Here is a 23209-nt window from a genome sequence, read left to right on the forward strand (position 1 = left end):
AGTTAAAATTTGATCCTGATTTTAGATTTCAGAAAACAAAAGCTTTTCTTACGTTATCCAAATCTCTCGTAGCATCTGTCAACGGTTCACCATCCACTAGTTCTGAAAGTGACGGTTCTAGTACAGGCTCTTTGCCACCAACAAATACAAATGTAAATACAAACACAAGTACATCTGAAGGAGCAACATCTGGGTTAATAATTCCTCTTACTATATCAGGAGGCTCAGGCCCAAGGCCACTGAATACTGTAAGTCAAGCTCCCCTACCACCTGGGTAAGTAACTGCTAACATTTGTTTTCTTTAAACTTTTGTGTGTACTTAGTAATTTACAAAAGATTATACTATATTCTTTCATTAATTGTCTTTTAAGTAATTGTAATTGATTTCTGGAAGTATGGAATCCAAGAAAGCTTATCATATTTTAAATACTACATCTTCCTTTTTTGGAAGAACAAAAATGAGCTAGGTATGTTAGCACATGCCTGTAACTTCAGTACTTGGGAATCTGAGACAGGAGGATTGTTGTGAGTTCCAGGTCAGCTTGGACTACAGCAGGAGACTGTCTCAAAAATGTTTTGTTGTTGTTGTTGTTTGGTGTTTTGAGGCAGAGTGTGATACAGCCCTCACTGACCTCAAACTCACGATGTAGTTGTGGATAGCATTGATCCTTCTGCTGCTGTTGCTAAAGTGTGGGTTGCAGGTGTGCACCATTACACCTGGAAAACAAAACAATTGTTAAAGGACACACACCACCACCCACAGAAAGTTAATGAGAGTCAAGCAATAGCCATGTGACTAACTGCTGCTTCTCTACATAGGGAAAAAGCAAATGCCCCTTTAAAATAGTTTTTATTATAAAATCATAGCAGCATAAAATTTAAACTGGTAAACTAGTTCCATAATTCCATTTTAATTTGTACTTAAAAGGTTTTTTTTAATTGGTATGTGTGTGTTCACATGTGTGTACACTTGTGCCTGCCTGCTTGCCTTGTCTCTGTGTGTACCACATGTGGACAGTGCCTGTAGAGGAAGGACATTGGACCCCCTGGAACTTGAGTTGTAGGCAGCTCTGAGCCATCTGATGTGGATTCTGGATACTGAGCCTGGGTCCTCTGTAAGAACAGAAAGTGTTCTTAACTACTGAGCCATCTCCCCAACCTCTATGGCTTTTGTGTTTTGTTTTGTTTTTAACAAAGATTTATTTATTATATATACAATGTTCTGACTGCATGTATGCCTGTAGTCCAGAAGAGGGCACCAAATCTCATTACAGATGGTTGTGAGCCATCATGTGGTTGCTGGAAATTGAACTCAGGACCTCTGAAAGAAGATCCTCAGACCCCTATTTTTAACATTAATAGTTTGATCAAATTGAGAGCTCAGTCAGGGCTAAGAGTTTAGCTTAGTGGTAGAGCATGTGTCTAGTATATGTAAAGTTCCAAGTTCTACCTTAAAACCATACACACAAATTGAAACAAAACCTCATGTTCAGGGCTCTGCGTGCCAATCAGTTATTTGACTGACAGGTAAATTAATAAACTCGTGCTGGGGATTTTAACTACTTACACAGATTATACTTGTTGGTAACCAGGCATTTTCATTTTGGAAAGCTTATGTGCTCACCAGTGCGACAGACCTGACAGAACCACTTGGGGGAGAGATTTTTCTTGGAACTGGTCTCCTCGCTGTGGTAGTTTGAAAGCAGAGAGCTTAAGTAGAAGCCAGTCTGGTTACAGCCTTCAAAGAGTCCTAACCCCAGCAATCTACTTCCTCTAGGTAGAATCTGTGTCCTGAAGGTTCTACAACCTTCCAAATAGTACCACTAGCTGCGGATCAAATATTCAAAAACATGAGCCAGTATAGTAGGTGGGGTGGTAAGAAAGGAACAGTTTATATCTAAACCATACTACAATGGCAAGGTAAATTAGAAGATTGTGCTTAAGAACAAACGATCCGGTACTGAGAGCTAGCTAGCCCTTGCTGCTCTCACAGAAGGCCTGGGCTCATCTTCCACATGCACATGGTGGCTTACAACCACCCATAACTCCAGTTCCAGGAGATTCAGGACCCTCTTCTGATCTCTGTGGGTACCAGGCATATACATGGTGCACATATAAACACAGGCAAAACACTGATACACATACAATAAAATAAATCTTAAAAAAATTAAAAAAAAAGATTTTAAGATTTGAAATAATGGTTTTGATTCTCAGTACCCACATGGCTACTTACTTATATTTGTCTGTAATTCTACTCTTAGGGAATCTAGTGCTCTCTTCTGACTTCTGTGGGTACCAGGCACAAGCATGATATACAAATATATATGCAGTCAAAGTACCCAAACACATAAAAATAAGTAAGCAAATAAATAATGGTGAAATTAACAGACTCTGATGGTTTATAGCTATTCTCTTCTCGTTGGCAACAAACCTTCCCAGCAGACTGGAGTACTTAGAGTGGGTAGTCTGTAACTCTTGTCTTATGTCTGATAGGGATATGCTTTGATTTCAGTTCTTCTAGAATATAGTCAGAATTTTGAGTATAGTCTGATGAGATTGAGGAACTTTGGTCTTCTGAGTGGATGGACTGACTCTGAAATGCATGTTATTTCCAGAGCACACACTTAGGAAAAGAAACCTCATTCGCTGTTGTGTGTGTGTCACGGATGGTCATTTAAAGTGAGACTGTGTAGACAGGGTTAGAAAGCCAAATAATACACAGTGCCCTCACCAGTCTTTGGTTTGTATTTAAGGTGGGAGCAGAGAGTAGACCAGCATGGGCGTGTTTACTATGTAGACCATGTTGAAAAGCGAACAACATGGGATAGACCAGAACCTCTACCTCCTGGGTAAGTGTCTGAATTTACAAACAAAGAAGAACAAATTGCATCTGTACCCAGTGTGCCCTACAATCCTCTTGTTCTCCTCTGTTTTGCTTTTTGTTAGACCCAGACTAGAAAGAAGAGAGCTAGAGAACTTCCAGCATGCTGAGGGGTATTGCTGTTGTGACTTATTCTCTTTTCGCAGACAGAGTCTTGCTGTGTATTGCAGAAGGAACTCTTGGTCCTTCTGCCTCAGCCTCTAGCCTTGCAAGTTCTGGGGTTGCATACCATGGCCAATGAATTTTACTGTTAGCACTTCTAATTTAAAGATTCCACGGTTCAAGCTGGGCGGTGGTGGCGCATGCCTTTAATTCCAGCACTCAGGAGGCAGAGGCAGCTGCATCTTTGTGAGTTTGAGGCCAGCCTGGTCTACAGAGTGAGTTCCAGGACAGCCAGGGCTACACAGAGGAATTCTGTCTCACAAAAAAAAAAAAAAAAAAAAGTCAAGGTATGTAGGCTAGAGAGGTAGCCCCAAGGTAAAAGTTTCACGTTTTTCACAGGTTTTTCTTAAATTAGTTGTTTCTTTTCTGGTTTAGTTGGGAACGGCGTGTGGACAATATGGGACGTATTTATTATGTTGACCATTTCACAAGAACAACAACATGGCAGAGGCCAACAGTGGAATCTGTCCGGAACTATGAACAGTGGCAGCTACAACGTAGTCAGCTTCAGGGAGCAATGCAGCAGTTTAACCAGAGATTCATCTATGGGGTAAGCAATCTATTGAATTATTGGTTATTGTAACTAATAAAAATCTTTAGTGTTTAAAAAGTTGCCTGCATGTGTCATCTAAAGCACTAAAAAGATGACATAGGTAGATGCTGATTTTGTTGTGAGTTCGGTGTTTTCTGTCATTGTTAAAAATAAACACGAAACAGAAAACAAGTTAACTGGGTGGCAGTGGCGCACGCCTTTAATCTCAGCACTTGGGAGGCAGAGGCAAGTGAATCTCTGTGATTTTGAGGCTAGCCTGGTTTATAAGAGTTAGTTTAGTTCCAGGACAGACCCCAAAGGTACACAGAGAAACCCTGTCTCGAAAAACAAAAATAAACCAACCAACAAACAATCAAAAACAGAAAACAAGTTAGAGCAATTTAAAGTTCATGGAGAAGATTAATAATAAGAATAGACCCAAGCAGTTTGAAAAGAATCAAAACAATTCAGTATGCAGAACTGCCTATAACTTCAGTTTCAGGGAACCTGATTTAAGTGGTTGCATAGAATTGACAGTGGGGTTGAGTCACTGAACACTCACAGATGAAGCTTACTGAATAAATTTTTTGGTGTGCTGCTCCTTTCATTCCTTATAGTAATACACTGTACATATATTTATACTGTATATGTTTGTAAAGTATTTTCTTTACAAAGCTGGGTTTGATGGTGTTCATCTATTACCCTAGCATTTGGGAAGTTAAGGTGGACAACTCACTTGAGCTCAAGAGTTCAAGGCCAGCCCAGACAATCAAGACACTGCTCAAAAACAAAACATAAAATAAATTACCCAGATATGGTGGTAAATGGCTTTAACTCTGGTACTCAGGGGACTTCGGAAGGCAGAAGTTAGATCTCTGAATTCTAATCCATTCTGGCCTAAGTTGTGAGTTCCAGGTTAGCCAGGGCTACTACAGGCTGTGTACAGAGACACTGTGTGGGGTGGGGATAGACACACACACACATACAAAGCACCCTTTTCTATATATAAATAAATGGATTAAATATATATTTTCCTTCAGACTAATAGTGCCAAAATAGTGAAAAATATATTAGTGCTTTCCTTGCTGTGGTTTGCTGCTGGGAATTTTTGTAATCTCAAGTCATAATGTATCACCTATCTTTCTCTGAGAAAAGTGAAATAGTCCATGCCAAAATAAGTAGGTTTGTTAGAGTAGTATATAGAACGTAAAGCAAAGAAAACCAGCTCTACCAGAGGCCTGGAGAAGCTGGGCACTCGGCATTGCAATTGCTTAGCATCATGAGATCTTCCCTTTAGAATGTGCCAGAGTAAAGCATCTTTACTCTTCTTCGTTGGGCTACCTTTTCTCCATTTTCCTGTGCGCTCTCTTTCTCTCTCTCTCTCTCTCTCTCCCCCCCCCCTTCCCTCCTTTCTTTTTCGAAGATTTATTTATTTATTATGTATACAGTGTTTTGCCTGCTGGCTAGAAGAGAACACTAGATCTCCCTATGGATGGTTGTGGGCCATCAGGTGGTTGCTGGGTATTGAACTCAGAACCTCTGGAATAGCAGCCAGTGTTCTTAACTGTTAGCAATCTCTCCAGCCTCTCCTGCCTTTTTCTTGGATCTGATCGTTAGAATAGTTCCCACTCGATGCCGTGGACAAGCTCATCCTTATCAGCAGCCTTCTCTGCACTGCTTTGTTATGATCAAGACACTGTTCACTCTAGTAAGTTTCCCACCACTGCTTGTGGAAACATGACACTAGAGTTCCTTTCCTAGTAGTTTTAGAGAGTAAAGTAGCTTTTGTTTCTTGTTTGGTGTGTGTGTGTGTGTGTGTGTGTGTGTGTGTGTGTGTTTGTGTGTGTGTGATGGAGGAATGCTTTCATGGGGGTGGTTATTGAGGGAAAGGATATGTAGACTTAGACTGTGGTGTCTGCTTTTCTCATGGCTGCCAACAAAATACTCAGCTTCTTGCACTTCCTCTGGGCCTGGGTGTACATCTCTACCTTCTGCTTCATGAGCTTGAAGGCTTATTTGGCTTTAAGAACCTCTCTAACAGTGACATAGTACACTGCTCTTAGGGCACAAAGCCACATACCCCCCAAATCATGTACCACACAAATCTGGTGTGCTTGGTAAGGTGTCTGCAGAATTGGCCGTGCCTCAGCTTGCTCCCATCATTCATCACCTTCTGTCTGTTAGAGCCACTACCATGGGGTACTGCAGAGCCATTGGTGCAACTCTTCAAGGTTATCATGGCTGCTCTAGACTCTTTACATTTTATTTGGAAACATGGTTTCACTAAATTCCCAGGCTGACCTTCAACTTGAGATCCTCTTGGCTAAACCTTCTAAACAACTAAGATTATAAGCTTGTGTCAGTCATATCCTGTCCAATTTCTTTTTAGGTTTGTTCTGTTTTACATTTTAGTTTCTGTCTAAATTATTATAGGCAAATTTCTTGTTATGGATCCTTAACCTGCCTGTTTTTTCAACCCTAGTTCCATATGAATCTCCAGTGGCTTTGGAGTCAGGTACATCTGTCTGGTTCCTGTCCACAGTTACTTTGAGTAATTTTGGATGAGCTACTTAACCTCACCTGGACTCATTTACCTTGTGTGTGAAATAGACAAACCCTTCACTGCCTCGCTGGCATTTTGTTGTTGTCTTTCTGCCCCCAGTTCTCTTCCATCTGCACGTGTGATCTTTCGGCTTTCAGTATACATGCAAGACTTTTCTCAACTGTCTGGTCACTCCAGTTACTGCTTTTATAAATGACTGGGGTGTGTGTGATATATGGTTCTCTAATTTTTATGTTACTAGTAGAGGAAACTTTGTAGCACTCGGGAAAAACTAGTAATTTTCAGGTAAGAATTTATATAGTTTATGTACTTCCTTAATTTTACATAATTTTAAGTGTTAGCTAATATTACATAGTTTTCAAAGTTTTTTTTTTTTAACAAAAATAAAACTTCTCTAAGTGTGAATTCTGTAAGAATATGTTGTACATACCAGGGAAGCCATATTGAAATTCATACATTTGCTCTGAAATGTATTTGTTGTAAATTATGTCTAATTAATGTTTTTATTCTTTATAGAATCAAGATTTGTTTGCTACATCACAAAATAAAGAATTTGATCCCCTTGGTCCTCTGCCCCCTGGATGGGGTAAGCACATCAGTTTTAATTAAAGTCATTTATTAGAATATCAGGCTAGAGAGACTGCTCAGAGGATAGAATGCTTGGCTAGCATAGGCACAACTCTGGTTTGAGTCATTAGCATTGCAAAGTGAAAAGAAACAGATCATTGATACAGCAGTCTGGAAGGACCTCAATGATGCTATTACTTAGAGAAGAAAGTCAGTTTCACAAGATTACTCTTTTGGTTTTGTTGTTGTGTTTATTGTTTTTTGAAATAGGGTTTCTCTGTGTAACTCTGGCTGTCCTGGAACTCACTCTGTGAACCAGGCTGACCTCGAACTCACAGAGATCCTCCTGCCCGTGTCTCTCAAGTGCTGGGATTAAAGGCGTGAACCACTACTTCCCAGCAATTGTATTACTCTTGCAGCTCCAGTTTCTATTACTATACCGAATTTTTTCTTTTTTTTTTTTTTTTTGTGGTTTTTCGAGACAGGGTTTCTCTGTGGTTTTGGAGCCTGTCCTGGAACTAGCTCTTGTAGACCAGGCTGGTCTCGAACTCACAGAGATCCGCCTGCCTCTGCCTCCCGAGTGCTGGGATTAAAGGCGTGCGCCACCACCGCCCGGCTATATACCGAATATTTGAGACAAGATCCTTTATAATGAAAACAGGCTGTGTTGGGGAAATGGCTCAAATCAGAAAGGTGTTTGCCATGCAAACAGGAGGACCTTCAATTGGATTCCCAAAATTCATGTAAAAAGCCAGGTGTGGTAGCACATGTCTGCAATCCCATGGAGGTTGAGGAGACCAACAGATCCAGGAAGCTCATTTGGTCAACTCACCTAGTCAGATTGATGACCAGCTAGTTCATTTAGAGACTTGTCTCAAAAACTAAAGGGAGCCAAGTATGGTGGTACACATGTAATTCATTTTGAAAAATCCTATTTTTCCCCTTAAATCATTTATACTCTGTAGGCAGAGTTTTCTGTCTAAACTGCTGATCAGCACTGTCCCACCAGCCCGTCCGCACATAACCACACAGAGACTTAATATTAATTATAAAAGCTTGGCCGATAGCTCAGGCTTGTTTTTAGCTAGCTCTTATCACTTAAACTAACCCATTTCTATTCATCTATGTGCTACCTTGAGGCTTGTTTATCTCATCTACTTATTTCTCATTCTGCTTGCTCTGCCCTTCATGGCCTCTCCTCTGACTCTGCCCTTCTTCTCCCCAGCATTTTCTCTACCCTGAAAATCCTGCCTACCCACTGGCCAATCAGTTTTTTATTAACAATCGGAGCAACTCATTTTCAGAGTGTATAGAAGGATTATTCCACAGCAGTACTCAAAACATTTTGGTGCTAGCCCAACATGATGGTTGGTACGTGCCTGTAATCCCAGCATCTTTGGGCAGTTAGAGGTTAAAGGATCAGGAGTTCTGATCCTGTCTTGGCTATACAGTGAGTTTAAGACCAGCCTAAACTGTTGGAAACCCTGACCCACCAAACAAAGGCAGAGAGATAGTCAGTAAAGTACTTCCTGTGCAAGCATGAGAGTCTGAATTAACTCCCCAGTATCTATGGGGGAAAAAAAAAAAAGCTAGGTGTGGTGCCAGGTCCTTGTAGTCTTGGAGATATCTGAGAGGATCCCTTGAGTTTGCTGACAGAGCAGGCCAGCTGCATCAAGTGAGTCCTAGGTCAGTGAGAGACTCTTGTGTCAAAGAAACCAGATAGTACCTGAGAAGCAACATACCTTCGGACTCCATATGCATGTGCATAAATGGGCTTGTACACGCACATCCATGTCCACTTGACATGTAAACAATCACATGCACCCACCAGAAAACAAAACAAAATAAATGACTTCTCCAAGTGAAGACGGTTAAAACAAAGTGTATTGGGCTGTCCTTAGAACTTGTCATTATTTTGTGATAAGAAGAGAAGATACATGAAAGTTGTTCCTGTCTTCTCCAAAGCCAGAGATGGAGTTTTGGTGGTTAGGATAGTGGAATGGTCAGTGTATGGTTGATGCAAAACAAAACACAATGCTTTAGAAAAGGCGAGGTCCTTAGGTGTTGAACCTAACCTGTCAGATTGCATTCTCAGACAGAGATTGTATGCTTTGTTTCTATAATTTTGTTGTGTGTTTTACATAGACACTCACTAAAAGAATATAGCTGAAGGTTATAAGTTTATACCCTGTCCTCAATTTACTTATTTTTTAAAATTATGTGCATGGATGTTTTGCCTGCATGTATATCTGTATACCATGTGCATGCCTGGTACCCACAGAAGATGGCGACAATCTAGAACTGGAGTTACAAGCAGCTGTGAGCCACTACATGGGTGCTGGGAATGAACTCGAGTCCTTTGTAAGAGAAACCATTGCTCTTAACCACTAAGCCATCTCTCCAGCCCTCACCCTTCATTTTATGGCAGAAGAGCTATGACTCATTTTTATGGGGATGATTATTAACAGACCATTTTTACTCTTTTGAAAGAGCTCCAGGAAAAAACACTTCCTAGCCTCAGAAGCTTGAGTTGTGGACTTTGTCACTGTTATAGGAAAGCTTGTCTTTGTCTGCTGTGTTTGTGTGAAGTAGCGCTAAGGTCTAAATTGCTTACCTCATACTTGGAATACCTTAAATTATACCTACTTTAACACATAAACCCAGCTGTCATTTGTGAAAAGCTAAATAGCTGAGAGGTCTTATGGGCAGGGAGGGCATTATGAATGAAATCTTTTTAGTGTCTTAGAAATTTTATTTTTAAAAAAATTGTTTTTTTAATTATGTGTAGGTATGTATTTTATATGTGGAATTGTGTGCATAAGCTCTGGTACCCTTGAGTTACAGTTGGGCTTGAACTGATGTGGGTGCTGGGAACTGAACTTGGGTCTTCTAGAAGAGCATAAGTGCTCTTAACTGCTAAGCCATCTCTGCAGCCCAGAAATAATAATTAACAACTTCATTAAGAAAGAGAAAACGCTCTCAAAAGTGTGAATGGACTAATGAGATGGAAGAAAGGCATATATGTTTCAAAGGCTAGGATAAGCTTTCGTGTATGTAATATAATAGAGAAATTATAAAATCAAGTAGTCACTAAATAGGCAGATTCAACTTATTTTTATCTTAGTTTGAGGGGAAAGGACTATTCCAACATTAATGTTGTGTTTTTCATTTTGTTTAATAAAGAGAAGAGAACTGATAGCAATGGCAGAGTGTATTTTGTCAACCACAACACTCGAATTACACAGTGGGAAGACCCCAGAAGCCAAGGGTAAGAACTTTAGTGTATATATGGCTTCTCGCAATTGTTTACCTATTTCTGACTCATTTATGTATTCTTTCCTCAAAACCCTTAAACATTAATCACCTATATACCTTGGAAGAAGAAAAATGATTACTTTCATATAATGAAAAGCTTGAGTTTTATGAGAATGAACTGGGGATGAGTTGGCACAACTCACTGGTTTTCTTTTTTTCCCCACCAATAGAATTACAGAACTTTAAAAAAAACATAAAAATATGTTTATGTTATATTATATGATAGAATGTTTATGTATATTATAAGAATTTGCTGATTAATATACCAAGAGATATTATCACAAGTTTACTTAATGTTTTGATTACAGTATACAGTGATTTATGTTACATAAATTATGTCATTCTGTGTGTTAAAGTTAGCTAAGGCCTTGTTTTTTTTTAAAAAAAAAAAATACCACTCAAAGTATTTCTCAGGCCGAAAGTGGCGGTGCACACCGTTAATCCTAGCACAGAGGAGGCAGAGGTAGTCAGATCTCTGTGAGTTCAAGGCCAGCCAAGGCTACATAGTGAGACACTGTTTCAAAAAAAAAAAAAAAGAAGGAAACTAATTCTCAGTTTCTGTTTCAAACAAAAGCTTAGAGTTCTGGAAGAAGTCAGAAATCAAGGTGTCAGCAGACTATGTGCCTCTGATGGCCAGGGAAAAGGGGTGCTCCAGTCCTCTTAACCACTACTATCTCCTCCCACTGACTCCTCTTCCTCATTTTGTTTTCTGAGGCAAGGCCTCTCTATGCAACTCCTGCAGTCCTGGAACTCACTATGAAGACCAGGCTGGCCTCAAACTCACAGAGATTCTCCTGCCTCTGCCTCAAGTACTAGGATGAAAGGTGTGAGCCAGCATGCCTGGCTTCTCCCAATTTATAGTTTGCTGGCTAGTGTCAGCAGTATTTCAGTCTTCACCTCTCTCTCTGTCTCTCTCTCTGTCTCTCTCTCTGTCTCTCTCTCTCTGTCTCTCTCTCTCTGTCTCTCTCTCTCTCTCTCTCTCTCTCTCTCTGTCTCTCTCTCTAAACAGGGTCTCTCTGTATAGCTCTGGCTGTCTTAGAACTTACTCCATAGACCAGGCTGGCCTTAGACTCAAAGGGACCTGCCTGCCTGTGCCTCCCAAGTGCTGGGATCAAAGGTGTGCACCTCCACTACCTGGCCACATAGCTTTCTTTTATATTTTTGTTCCAATTTTCTCTTTTTATACAAGCACCAGTCCTATAAGATGTGACTCCAAGTATGGATTCATCTTTATACATCTTTGGTGACACTGTTTCCAAATAAGGTCCTATCCTTGGGTGCTGGTCCCTAGGACTTAGACATAAGTATTTGGAAGCGAAGCATAGTCACCTCATGACAGAATGATATTAACTATCAAATGGTTCTATTTTTCAAGGAATATGGCAAACTGTGCAGTTTACATGTTAATCACAAATGCGGGCATGTTCCTTACACCTTTCTCACTTCAAACATCTATCTACAAATTCTGTCACAACTACTCTTTAAGTGTGATAGAGATATTAATAGTAGTGTACATTTGTAATCCAAACATTGGGGAGACTTAAGTAGGAAATCTTCAATTCCAGGCTGGCCTGGGGTACTTAGTGAGCTCTTGTCTAAGAACAACATAAAACTATAATTACAACATAAAAATATAATTACTGGCTGGGCAGTGGTGGCGCACGCCTTTAATCCCAGCACTTGGGAGGCAGAGGCAGGCGGATCTCTGTGAGTTCGAGACCAGCCTGGTCTACAAGAGCTAGTTCCAGAACAGGCTCCAAAACCACAGAGAAACCCTGTCTCGAAAAAACCAAAAAAAAAAAATAATAATAATATATATAATATATATATAATTACTGAATTATATTCAGTCACATTTTTTTATAGAGAAATAATAGAGACAGTAGGAGGAAGAATATGCAAAGAAGAGGCTGGGAAGATTCTAAATTTCTGTTGCTAATGGAGAGTCATGTACTTTGATGTTGGTAATATGTAAATGCTGACAACAGGGAGGTCTGTGGATTCCACTCAAGTGTCCATTTGCCCTTTTGGGTGAAATAAAACAGTCTGTATTTCCTCCAGAGACCAAAACTGTTGCAGTGTGTCCCAGGCCTCTCTCCTCTTTGTAGGATGCCCAGTGGGGAAATCCTCCAGGCAAAAAAGGGCATTCCTGATAGGCACAGCTACCCCTACTAGCAAATCACTTTCTAGTAGTTGAGAACAAGAGCAGCCTTCTGTAGGTATGATTAATTCCTCATGATACAAATCCCATGATTCACATTTCAATAGTTCTATCAGTTCACTCATTTAAAATACTTTATCTAAAAAAGAGGTGCTTATATCCCTTAATGCATTAGTCCATTGTTTGAATAGCATGGGATAATTCACCAATACTGTATGCCAATTTATCTTAATTTATTTTAATAGTTTTCAAGACAACTGATCATTGAGCTTATCTAGGAACTATAATCACAGTGGAAGTGAATTTTTTGAATTTTTTTTATATTTTTGGTTAGTCTTCCCTGACATTTGCGTTGAATTATATAAATAAGACTAAATAGTCTTAATATTTTGGTAGTTTGTAAAGCATGGTTTAAGGCAGTGTTCTTCTGAATATAGCACTTTGTCTTTCCAAAGTGTACTTGATGAAAACAACAATCAAAACTAAGAGTGTTTCTCTATAATAGTGAGCTTGAGTGTCTTCAGATCTCCATTTTTCTTCCTTTGTGATAGAAACTTTAGTATTCCCAGTGTTCCCTCTTATCAAGTCCATTAGATAAGAAACTTAAAGCTATGAAGCCACGCTGGAGGGGTGATGATGTAGCTCGGTTGGTATAGTGTTGTTTGGCATGCATGAAACCCTGGTTTTGATCTCTAAGAACCCCACAGGTGATATGTGCGTATAATTCCAGTGCTTGAGAAGTAGAGGCAGGAAGGTCAGAAGGTCAGGGTTATCCTAGGCTATGTGAGCTAAATCCAGGATATATGAGACCCTATCTCAAAAGAAAAAAGGGGGAAAAGTGAACTGGTATACATGAATAAATATTGCATTTATTTTATTCAACCAACTGAGAAGTCTGGTTGCCTTTATGTTTAAAAAGGACAGTAAGTTCATAGGTACGAGTATCCATTTTAATATTTATGCTAATGCATTGATTTTTTTGGGTGCTGTAATGGATCATTTATATAGGTCATTGTTGATTTATGATCTAGTTTAGGAAACCAGGTGGTGATGGTTTAATTCTACACTTGGGAAGCAGAGGCAGGCGATCTCTGAATTTGAGGCCAGCCTGGTCTACAGAGTTAGTTCTAGAACAGTCTCCAAAGCTACACAGAGAAATCTTATCTTGAACACCCCCTGCCCCCCAAAAAATCTAGTTTAGTTTCTAAAACTCATGTAATAGTTGCAGAGTAGAGAATTTTGCCAGCATACAACCTGAGGGATGATGACACCATGCAAGCAGCACATAGGAGAGACCTGGACAGAATGATTAATTTGTAGTAGGAGAAAGAGTGGACAGTTACTGTTGGAAGGCTTTCTTTCTACTAGGCCATTTTCTTGCTTCATTTCTCATATGGTCTTATTATGTAGTATTGTCTTGATTGTTTTAATATTTTTATTCATTTTTTGAGAATTTCATATGTGTGTAATGCATGTAGGTCTTATCCACTTCCTCCTCCTCCCTCCAGTTCTCCTCAGTGCATCTCCTCAGGGCTGGCCTCCAACTCAGAGATCTGCCTGCTTCTGCCTCAGCCTCAGCCTCCTGGGTACTGAGATTAAAGGCGTGCACCACCACATCTGACTGTTGCCTGCATTTTATGGATAAAAAAAAGCCTGAAGTTTAAAGAGGGCAGCCCAGAGTTTTCAGGATATAAAGATATATGTTCAGGAAAAAGATAGGGACATTTTGTAAAGAACTTTCAAGTTGCCTTAACAGAGAAAACAGATTTGTCAGTGGGAGAAGATGACATTCAGAACGATGACAGATGTGACTTGTTTGGGAAAATGGTCACTGGCCATGAAATCTCAGGGTTCCTAAGAGGGAGTCTAAAAGAGAAACTGAGTTGATGAAATCTGACTTAGGGAGATACTCTGTCAACCATATCGTGTAGGTTTAGATGGAGAAGACCTGAGTAATGGTGAGAATCAAAGATAAGGGATGGCTAGAAAGACTTAAAAGGCAGAATGAGTTAACTTGGGTACCATGGCTATTGAAGTGAGTTATTAAATAAATGGGAGAACATAGGCCAATAATGTGATGATGATTCATTTTTAATATTGTTGATGATGACTTTAATGTGTTGTAGAATGTCTAGGTAGGGATATATATTATCTGAAAATACGGGATTATGTAGGTTTTCTGAAAGATTTTTATTCTGTTTACAGGTGTTTTTAGTTTCTGGTTTGGGGCAAAGAAGCATGCCTTTGATAGTTTTTGTTTATGTTTTCCTTTGTATTTTATAGTCAATTAAATGAAAAGCCCTTACCTGAAGGCTGGGAAATGAGATTCACAGTGGATGGGATTCCATATTTTGTGGACCACAATAAAAGAACAACCACCTACATAGATCCACGTACAGGAAAATCTGCCCTGTAAGTTTTCTTAACATTATTAATTAAAAACACAACTAATTTCTTGGATTTTGACAAATATCTTAGTTAGCAAAGACTGGAGGTGTATGTGAGTTGGCCCATAGGTCTCTGAATACTGAATTTTGTTGTTGTTTGGGGGTGGGGCAGGTTGGGGAACAGTTCTTATCTTGTAGCTCTGGTTGGCCTTGAAGTCACTCTATAGACCAGGCTGGCCTTGAACTCATAGAGATCACCTTTCTCTTTTTCTCTGCTTCTACTGGCGTTAAAGAGATATACCATCATAATACCATCATGCTCAGTTTAGGAGTTCTTTATATACTGACAGGAGTCACTTGATCATTGTGTGGGCCTTGAAGAATATGCTTTCAGAAGCCTAGATGAATTAAGCCTGCTACATGGCTAGACTATATGCCATGTACACTCAGTATAGGTGTGTATGACCTATTATTCCTAAAATCCTGATGAACAAAACATGGGATTAAATAAAGCACTGGAAAAAATGATGCAGTCAAGACACACAGGAAGCACAAAGTGTGTGATGTTCAGCCAGCATTATATGGCTGTTTTATAGTAAACTGGTTTTTGTTATTGTTGCTTTGTTTTGTTTTGCTTTTTTAATTTCTTTTGAGACAGTCTCACTATGCAAATCTGGCAATGTAGACTGTTGCAGCTGTCACGCTTAGCTGAACTTTTATGATAGTAGTAGAAGTACACTCTAAAATAATAGTTTAAAACAGGGCACTAAGCCTGGTGTAGTGGTACACACCTTTAATCCCAGCACTCAGGAGGCAAAGGCAAGTGGATGGATCTGTGAGTTCAAGGACAGCCTGGTCTACATGGTTCCAGAATAGCACTTGCTGTCAGGGAGACAACACAAGATGGCTCAGTGGGTAAAAGCACCTACTGCCAAGCCTAAGAACCTGAGTTTGATATCTGGGATCCACATGGTGGAAGACGAGAAATGACTTCCACAAGTTGTCCTCTTGACACTCGAGCACCATGGTATGAGCATGCCTATACACATAGACATGTACGTACATACTAAATAAGTAAGTAAATAAAAGTGTTCAAAAGAAGTAGAGCTGGAATTGTAGTTTCCCAATAGGTAAATAAATAAGTAGATGGAATTGTTTTTCCTTTTATTGGAAGAAAGTGTATTGATTGAGTGCATTGCCAGTGACTAAGTAGTATCAAAGGGGTTAGAGGTGTAGCTCAGTTGGAATAATGCTTGCCTGCGTGCATGAAGCCCTGAGTTCAGTCTTCAGTAGTACGTACAACCAGACATGCCTGTAAGACCAGCATTTGGGAGATGGAGACAGGAGAATCAGAATCTTGAGGCCAGCCTGGGCTATATGAGACCTTACGTCAAAACAAAACAAAAGTACAAAAAGATCCCTCTCAATAACAAGAGTACTGCCCTGGCCAATTAGATGGTTTTCTTCATTTCTTATTCAGATTCATTGCTAATGTGTAGAAATATAACTGATAATATGTTAACGTATTCTGATACTTACTGGATTTGCTTTTCTTTTAAAGTGATCTTCATTTTCTACATAAAAGATTTTATCTGGAAACAAATCATTACACTTATTGCTAGTGTGCCCTTTGTTCTTCTTGCCAATACTAGACATCCTTTCATTGCTTCTGACCTGATCTTGTTAGATGTTTCTACCTTCTTTTAACTAAAAAAAAAATGCCACTGTGTGGTATTGCTCTTCTTTAATGTAGCACTTGGGAGAGAGGCAGGCAGATTTCTTTGAGTTCAAAGCCAGGCAAGACTACATAGGAAGTTCCTGCCTCAAAAACCATTTTGTGTGTGTCCATGATGGATCCTTGTTTTACAGACATTTGTAAACCACCCACCTGTGTTAGGATCTGAGCTCTTGTCCTCTGAGAGAACAGGAAGTCTTCTAACCACTGAGCCGTCTTTCTGACCCCGTTTGTTGTCATTAGCTTGATACATGATTGTTACATGATTTCATACGTTGAGCTATCCTTATAGTCTAATGATAAATCCCATTTGGTATGTGATATAAAGGATTAAAGCATCAATCCTTTAATATTCTGCCAAAATCCTTTTGCTAATTTTGACTGAGAATTTTATTCTTCTGCATATTAAAAGCTTGTGTGCTTACAGCAGAAACTGAGAATTCAGTTCAGTTAGGCACCAGTGAAAAATTATAGAAATAATCTATTCTTTTTTTTTTTTTGTTTGTTTGTTTTTTGAGACAGGGTTTCTCTGTAGCTTTGGTACCTGTCCTGGAACTAGCTCTTGTAGACCAGGCTGGCCTCAAACTCCCAGAGATCTGCCTGCCTCTGCCTCCCGAGTGCTGGGATTAAAGGCGTGTGCCACCACCGCCCGGCTTAAGAAATAATCTAGATGTGAAAATAAATTATAAGTAGATAATATAGTTATAATAAAGGTTGGGTGCATATAACAGAAAGTCCTATAATTGAATATAACACCTTATATTCAATAGTAGTATATTTCTCTATATTATTTAAGAATAACCTGGACCAGATAATGATATATGCCTGTAATCATAACTACCTGTAACTCAAGCTCCAGGAGATTCAGTAACCTCTTTTGCCTTTTCTGGCACACACTCTTTCCCCTACATAGAATTAAAATAAAAAGAATGTAACTCAGCCAGATGGTGGTGGTATACATCTTTAATCCCAGCACTTGGGAGCCAGAGGCAGGCAGATCTCTGAATTCGAGGCCAGTCTGGTCTACAGAGCAAGTTCCAGGACAGCTAGGGCTGTTACAGAGAGAAACCCTGTCTTGAAACAACAACAACAACAACAAAAATATAACTCACCATAAAATAGAGGAGAAAAATCATATGATCAGTGACTGGAGCAATGCCTCATTACTTCAAAGCACTTGCTGCTCTTAGAGAGGATTCCAGGTCAGTTTATGGCATCCACTCGGCATCTACCAGCACTCTGTAAATTCAGTTCCAGGGGATCCAGTGCCCTCTCTGGCCTCGTTGGGCATCAGGGATTCAACATGGTCACAGACACATATACATGTCAACACTCACATACATACAAATTAATGAATCTTTTAAGATAAATCATGATTATTCGGTAAAAGTTTTTGATGAATCACAAAACACTTTTGTGGTCCTCTTTCACTTGCCTTGGAAATGTTCTTATAAAAATACGGATAAAAGCCTCCATTGTGCTTAATGATGAAATAATTACTCCATCCAGGATGTGTATCACCACTCTGCCACTCAGCATCATAGTGGCAATCAACTGTAGAAGAGATAGGCTAGAGAGGAGGAAGTAAGGCTGTCTGTCTTTCATAAGAATCATATGTAGTGAAAATTATGAGTAATGTAGAGAAAATTACTAGAGCTAGTAAATTTTCCAGGATTGCAGGGCATAAAATCAGATGTAATTCTACATTAAAACAGCCAAACAGCGGCTTCCAGTGATCTGGAATTCTTCCTATTCTTTGGCCCTAGATCATGGTTTTCATCCTCATTGTACTTGTCATTTGAAGAAAGAACACACTGGAATGAAAACAAAACCCTGAACCAATATTTTGTTCCTTAAAAAAATGACTTCTTGAAAGCCCCCTCCAGCGCTTATGGTTCGAGCTCCTTAGACAGAGCTGAAGTCTCACGGAAACACTAGGAAATGTTGCTTGACCTTGAGTTTCATGAGGACTAAAGGATAGATAGAGTAGGAGCTCTTCTGTCCAGCCCTGTTAGATCACCTGCACACAGAAAAAGCCTCCCTAGCAGTGGCTTCAACAAGAGTTTACTTAAAAATAGTCCTTAGGGAACATTCAAAAAAGAAAAGGGGAAAGATGTATTAGGAATATGCTCTGTTGGGTGCTTTTGTATCTGTCTGCTGAGTGCTGGGTAGCAACGGGTGGGGATGTGGGGAGTGTATTTGCTTTCCTGTAGCATTCCTTTGACAAGCAGTTTCATGTGTTGTGTTAATGTTAATCTTTGTTCTTCAGAGACAATGGACCCCAGATAGCATATGTTCGGGACTTCAAGGCAAAGGTTCAATATTTCCGTTTCTGGTGTCAGGTTAGTGTTGGTTCTGTGTCTCTGTATCTCCTTCCTTTGTTACATTGCTATGTTACACTGCAGTTCTGCGAATGTGTACTGACAATAAAAGTATGAGGCATTGGAGCCATCCATTTTTAGGACAATGAAATATTTATCAACTAGATAATTACCAAAAGATTAAGCTAGAAACCATTTAAATAAGAAAATATTGTGACTTTTCTTGGGAACCTATTGTTTTCAAGTTGCATAAATCCTTTTTTTTTTTCAAGACAGGGTTTCTCTGTAGCTTTTGGAGCCTGTCCTGGAGCTAGCTCTTGTAGACCAGGCTGACTTCGAACTCACAGAGATCCGCCTGCCTCTGCTGCGATTAAAGGCGTGCGCCACCACTGCCCGGCAAATATTGAAACAAAATATTTTCTGATAGATTGCAGTTGTTCACTTTCCTATCTAGTAGTGTGTGTATGTGTGTGTTTGAGTCAGGACAATCTAAATAACCCACACTGATTCGGACTCAAAATCTTCCTACCACAACCTTCTCAATGCTGCAGTTATAGGTGTTTGCCTCATTCATAACTCCATGTCTAATGTTTGATAGAAATGTCTTTGATAAGTACACATATGATCAAATACATACAAACATATATTTAATGTTTTATGATATCTAAATAAATGATTTTCTGTATGGGCTCTAAATAAAATGAATGCATTAATTGAAGTATTATATTAAATACCCAAAATCAAGTTTTTATGAAGAATTTTTTTAAGATTTATTTATTATGTATACAGTTTTCTGTCTCTCCCCCCCCTTTTTTAAGATTTATTTACTTATTTATTATGTATACAACTTTCTGCCTCCATGTATACCCACACTCCAGAGGAGGGCGCCAGATCTCATTACAGATGGTTTGGAGCCACCATGTGGTTGCTGGGAATTGAACTCAGGACCTCTGGAAGAGCAGACAGTGCTCTTAACCACTGAGCCATCTCTCCAGCCCTTTCCTCCCCTTTTTTTGAGACAGGGTTTCTTTGTGTAATAACCTTGTTTGTTTTGGAACTCACTCTGTAGACCAGGCTGGCTTGAACTCACAGAGATCTGCCAACCTCTGCTCCCCGAGTCCAGGGATTAAAGGCGTGCGCCACCACTGTCTAGCATGTATACAGTTTTCTGCCTGCATGGCAAAAAGACAGCACCAGATCTCATTATAGATGCCTGTGAGCCACCATGTGGTTACTGGGAATTGAACTCAGAACCTCTGGAAGAGTGACCAGTGCTCTTAACCTCTGAGCCATCTCTTCAGCCCTTAATTCAAATTTTTATAATTAACTGGGAAACATAATTCTGAATTAAAATTTGAAAATCAAAAGACTTACTTGAGTTCTTAAATATAAGCATTTTACATACACGACCTGATTTTCTTCTTACTCATATGGAAAAGAATCAACATGAATGCTGACAAATGTGTTGGCAGTCATAGTATAAATTATTCAAAGTGTGTTCTCGTTTGCAAAGATAAAAGTAAGTAAAACTTTCCTTCTTGGTTTTTGCTAGGCTATTTTAATGGTGAGAATTGACTTCAGTTGTTCTTACATTTCAGCAACTGGCCATGCCACAGCATATAAAGATCACAGTGACAAGAAAAACATTGTTTGAGGATTCCTTTCAACAGGTATTGTCTTGGTCACTCAGTAATTACTACCTTCTGGTACTCAGGGTTTGTGTATGGGTATACACACATACACATGCTGGTGTTCTTGCCTATGCATGTAAGTGTAGAGGCCAGAGGTGTACTTCTGGTGTCCTGTTCCAATACTGTCTACCTTGTATTTTGAGACAGGGTCCCTCACTGAACCTAATGCTAACATTTGGGCTAAATCAGCTAGCCAGCAAACCCTTAGGATCTGTCTATCTTTGCCCCTCTGGTGCCAGGGGTACAGGCATGTGCTGTCATACCATGTTCCTATGTGGGTTGCTGGGAATTTGAGCTTAGGTTCTGAAGGTTGCACAGTAAGCACCTTATCCCCGAGCCATTTCCCCAGCCCCTGACCTTGAATTTTTCAGTTTAATTTTGTTGCCAACTATCTTACATCACATTAGGAGTGTACAAGTGCTCCTGTGCAGTATTCTGTGAGTTTAAGTTCCCTAAGCTGCTAAGTGTGTGATCAGAATGGTACACAGGTGGAACATCATCAGTCACTAGATGGAGGGCTGGGAATAACCTTGTGAACATGTGATATATAGGGAAAAGAGGAAAGATTTTATTTTATGCTTTTGTATTACTTTGGATTTTTATGCTAAACATGTGTTTCTCTTAGAAGTATATTTTAAGTAGGAAAGAAATTAGCCATTGGTAACAGTTTTCTAAAAAATGCTCTATGAATTTTCAGTAGTCAATAAAGTTTTCATTTCCTGTCAGTGAGTGAGTTTGTTCACTATTTACCTTTACACCGTAGACATCACTCTCAAGCCAATCGCAATTAAGTGTTAGATTATGTATATTAAAACATCCTGAGGGTGGAATTTTCTTTAAAACACCTTGCTGGTCTTTGTCTTATTACTAGATGTGAATGTGGTGATTTTCAAGTCTCTCAGTCTGTTGTGATAGGTAGTTTTGTAAGCACTGAACTGAGTGCAGAGGAAGAGGTTGGATCCATTGGCCTCAGCTGGCTGCTCAATTTCAGGAAGAGTTTTGTTCCTTTTCTGATGGTGCCTCAGTTATTAACATTAAAGAGAAAAACCAGTTGGCATCCTGCTGCATAGGAGAAGAGAGTGAGCCTTGGCAATTAACTGAGGCACTTAGAGAATTATGTTTATACATGGCCTGATGTAAGCCTCCGCGGCCATCTTTAGCCCAGCCCTTATACTCATGGCTCTCTTGTCATTGAGTAGTCAGTGTCGTTTGAACCATTTGTTTTGTGTGTGTGTGTGTGGGCGGGAGGGGGGTGTTATAACTCGCTAGTACTTGTAATGACAAGATGCAAACAGTGACTAACTAAGCCTTTCGTCTTTGTGCCCTTACACTGAAAGGCTTTTGCAGTGACATGATGATGTGCTAAAATATTTAAAACTCATCTTAGATTTTACATCCACCAAATAAATGGGCAGTTATAATGTAAGGAAAATATGGCTGCTTAGAGGTAATCTAATATCAAAATAGGACATAATTTAAAAGTTAGCAATAGGTTTTCTTCATAGGTATTGGCTAACATTGCTTTAAATGGTGTTTTTTTACTAGCACAGCACAGTACAAGTGTTTATGGTGGAAAGTGTAGAAGAAAAGTCTCTTCTCATTAGCCCTGGTAGAGGGAACTGTTTAAACTAGTTGTAACCTTGTGGCATCTCTCAGATATGTGTAGCTCAGTGCCCAGCTTATGGTGCTTGTGGGGTGTTTGTCATAAACGTGCATGTCAGCATAGACTGTCTGTCACACCTGCATGCTGTTTGTCTGTTCTCTTTCACAGGGAACTGAGAACTTACTGATCCTCTTTGGATTTTTAAGTGTTAACAATTTACTCTCTATATAATAGGCATTATATCAAATTGTCTATCCCCCTCAGGCCTCTATGAGTTCTAAGCAGAAGTAATTACATAATTTTACCGAGGGAGAAACAGATGGGCCTATCTACCGTAGCTCGATAATGCTGCTGCCCTTCACATCTGAAGATGGCACTGTTAGCCCCCTTGTAGGAGGCAGAGTAGTAGTTTTCCTGTTTAATTTTAGACTCCCACTGAGTGTATTTCCAAAGATAAGTGAATCTGCAGTAACTGTTAGTCAGTTAGTTAATAAGTGGATATTTTGACTGTGAAACAATACCAAACCTAACCAGCCCTACTGCTCTTTCCTCCCTAAGTGGAGGAAGAGGAGAAAAACAGGTAATCCCCAACCAGTGTATACTACACAATTGATAGATCAGCTTCATAAGTTTCATGGAGAAGTGTATAAAGTATGTAAAAAATAGATGCATATAGTAACTATATGGAACATGAATGTATTTCTGTATGTGTACTGTTAACTAGATTGTAAATGCTCTATTTCATGTGTTAACTAGACTGTATTTCATGTTAACTAGACTGTAAACGCTCTATTTCATGCCTATACTGGAGTAAGTGGGAAATGACAGCGATGTTTCCACAATTGCAGTCACAGTTCTCTTACTTTGTTTTGTAGATAATGAGCTTCAGCCCGCAAGATCTGAGAAGACGTTTGTGGGTGATTTTCCCAGGAGAAGAAGGTTTAGATTATGGAGGTGTAGCAAGGTAGTGATATATGAATACTCAGAACTTAGTCCTTTCCTCCAAAGGTATCTTCACACTTTGTTCACAAGTGCTATTTTCCCAGTCCATTGTTTCAGGAAAATGAAATATATAAAATTATTTTAGCTTTATTACACTGCAACTACAGAATTTCAACAAGCATTACCTCAGTGCCTATTGTCTAAGAACTGCTAGTACCTGCCTCATTCACATGGTCCTCAGATTAACCTTGTGCGAAAGAATTTTACAGACGATGAAATTTTTTTTTTTTTTTTTTTTGTTTTGTTTTGTTTTGGTTTGGTTTTTTTTTGGTTTTTCGAGACAGGGTTT

General features: G+C 39.4%; 1 protein-coding gene across 1 annotated transcript in view; it reads left to right on the forward strand.

Annotated features, from left to right (window-relative positions):
- Itch (itchy E3 ubiquitin protein ligase) overlaps positions 1-23209 on the forward strand; it is an 89760-nt gene that overhangs the window by 42888 nt on the left and 23663 nt on the right. The window contains exons 9-17 of the mRNA XM_075962650.1: positions 73-274; positions 2754-2849; positions 3419-3593; positions 6655-6724; positions 9889-9973; positions 14465-14593; positions 18573-18645; positions 20223-20294; positions 22794-22882. Of these exons, the coding sequence (XP_075818765.1) occupies positions 73-274; positions 2754-2849; positions 3419-3593; positions 6655-6724; positions 9889-9973; positions 14465-14593; positions 18573-18645; positions 20223-20294; positions 22794-22882 (991 nt within the window). The remainder of the gene's footprint in view (positions 1-72; positions 275-2753; positions 2850-3418; positions 3594-6654; positions 6725-9888; positions 9974-14464; positions 14594-18572; positions 18646-20222; positions 20295-22793; positions 22883-23209) is intronic.

This window comes from Microtus pennsylvanicus, chromosome 2, assembly GCF_037038515.1.
Source record: "Microtus pennsylvanicus isolate mMicPen1 chromosome 2, mMicPen1.hap1, whole genome shotgun sequence".
NCBI lineage: Eukaryota > Metazoa > Chordata > Mammalia > Rodentia > Cricetidae > Microtus > Microtus pennsylvanicus.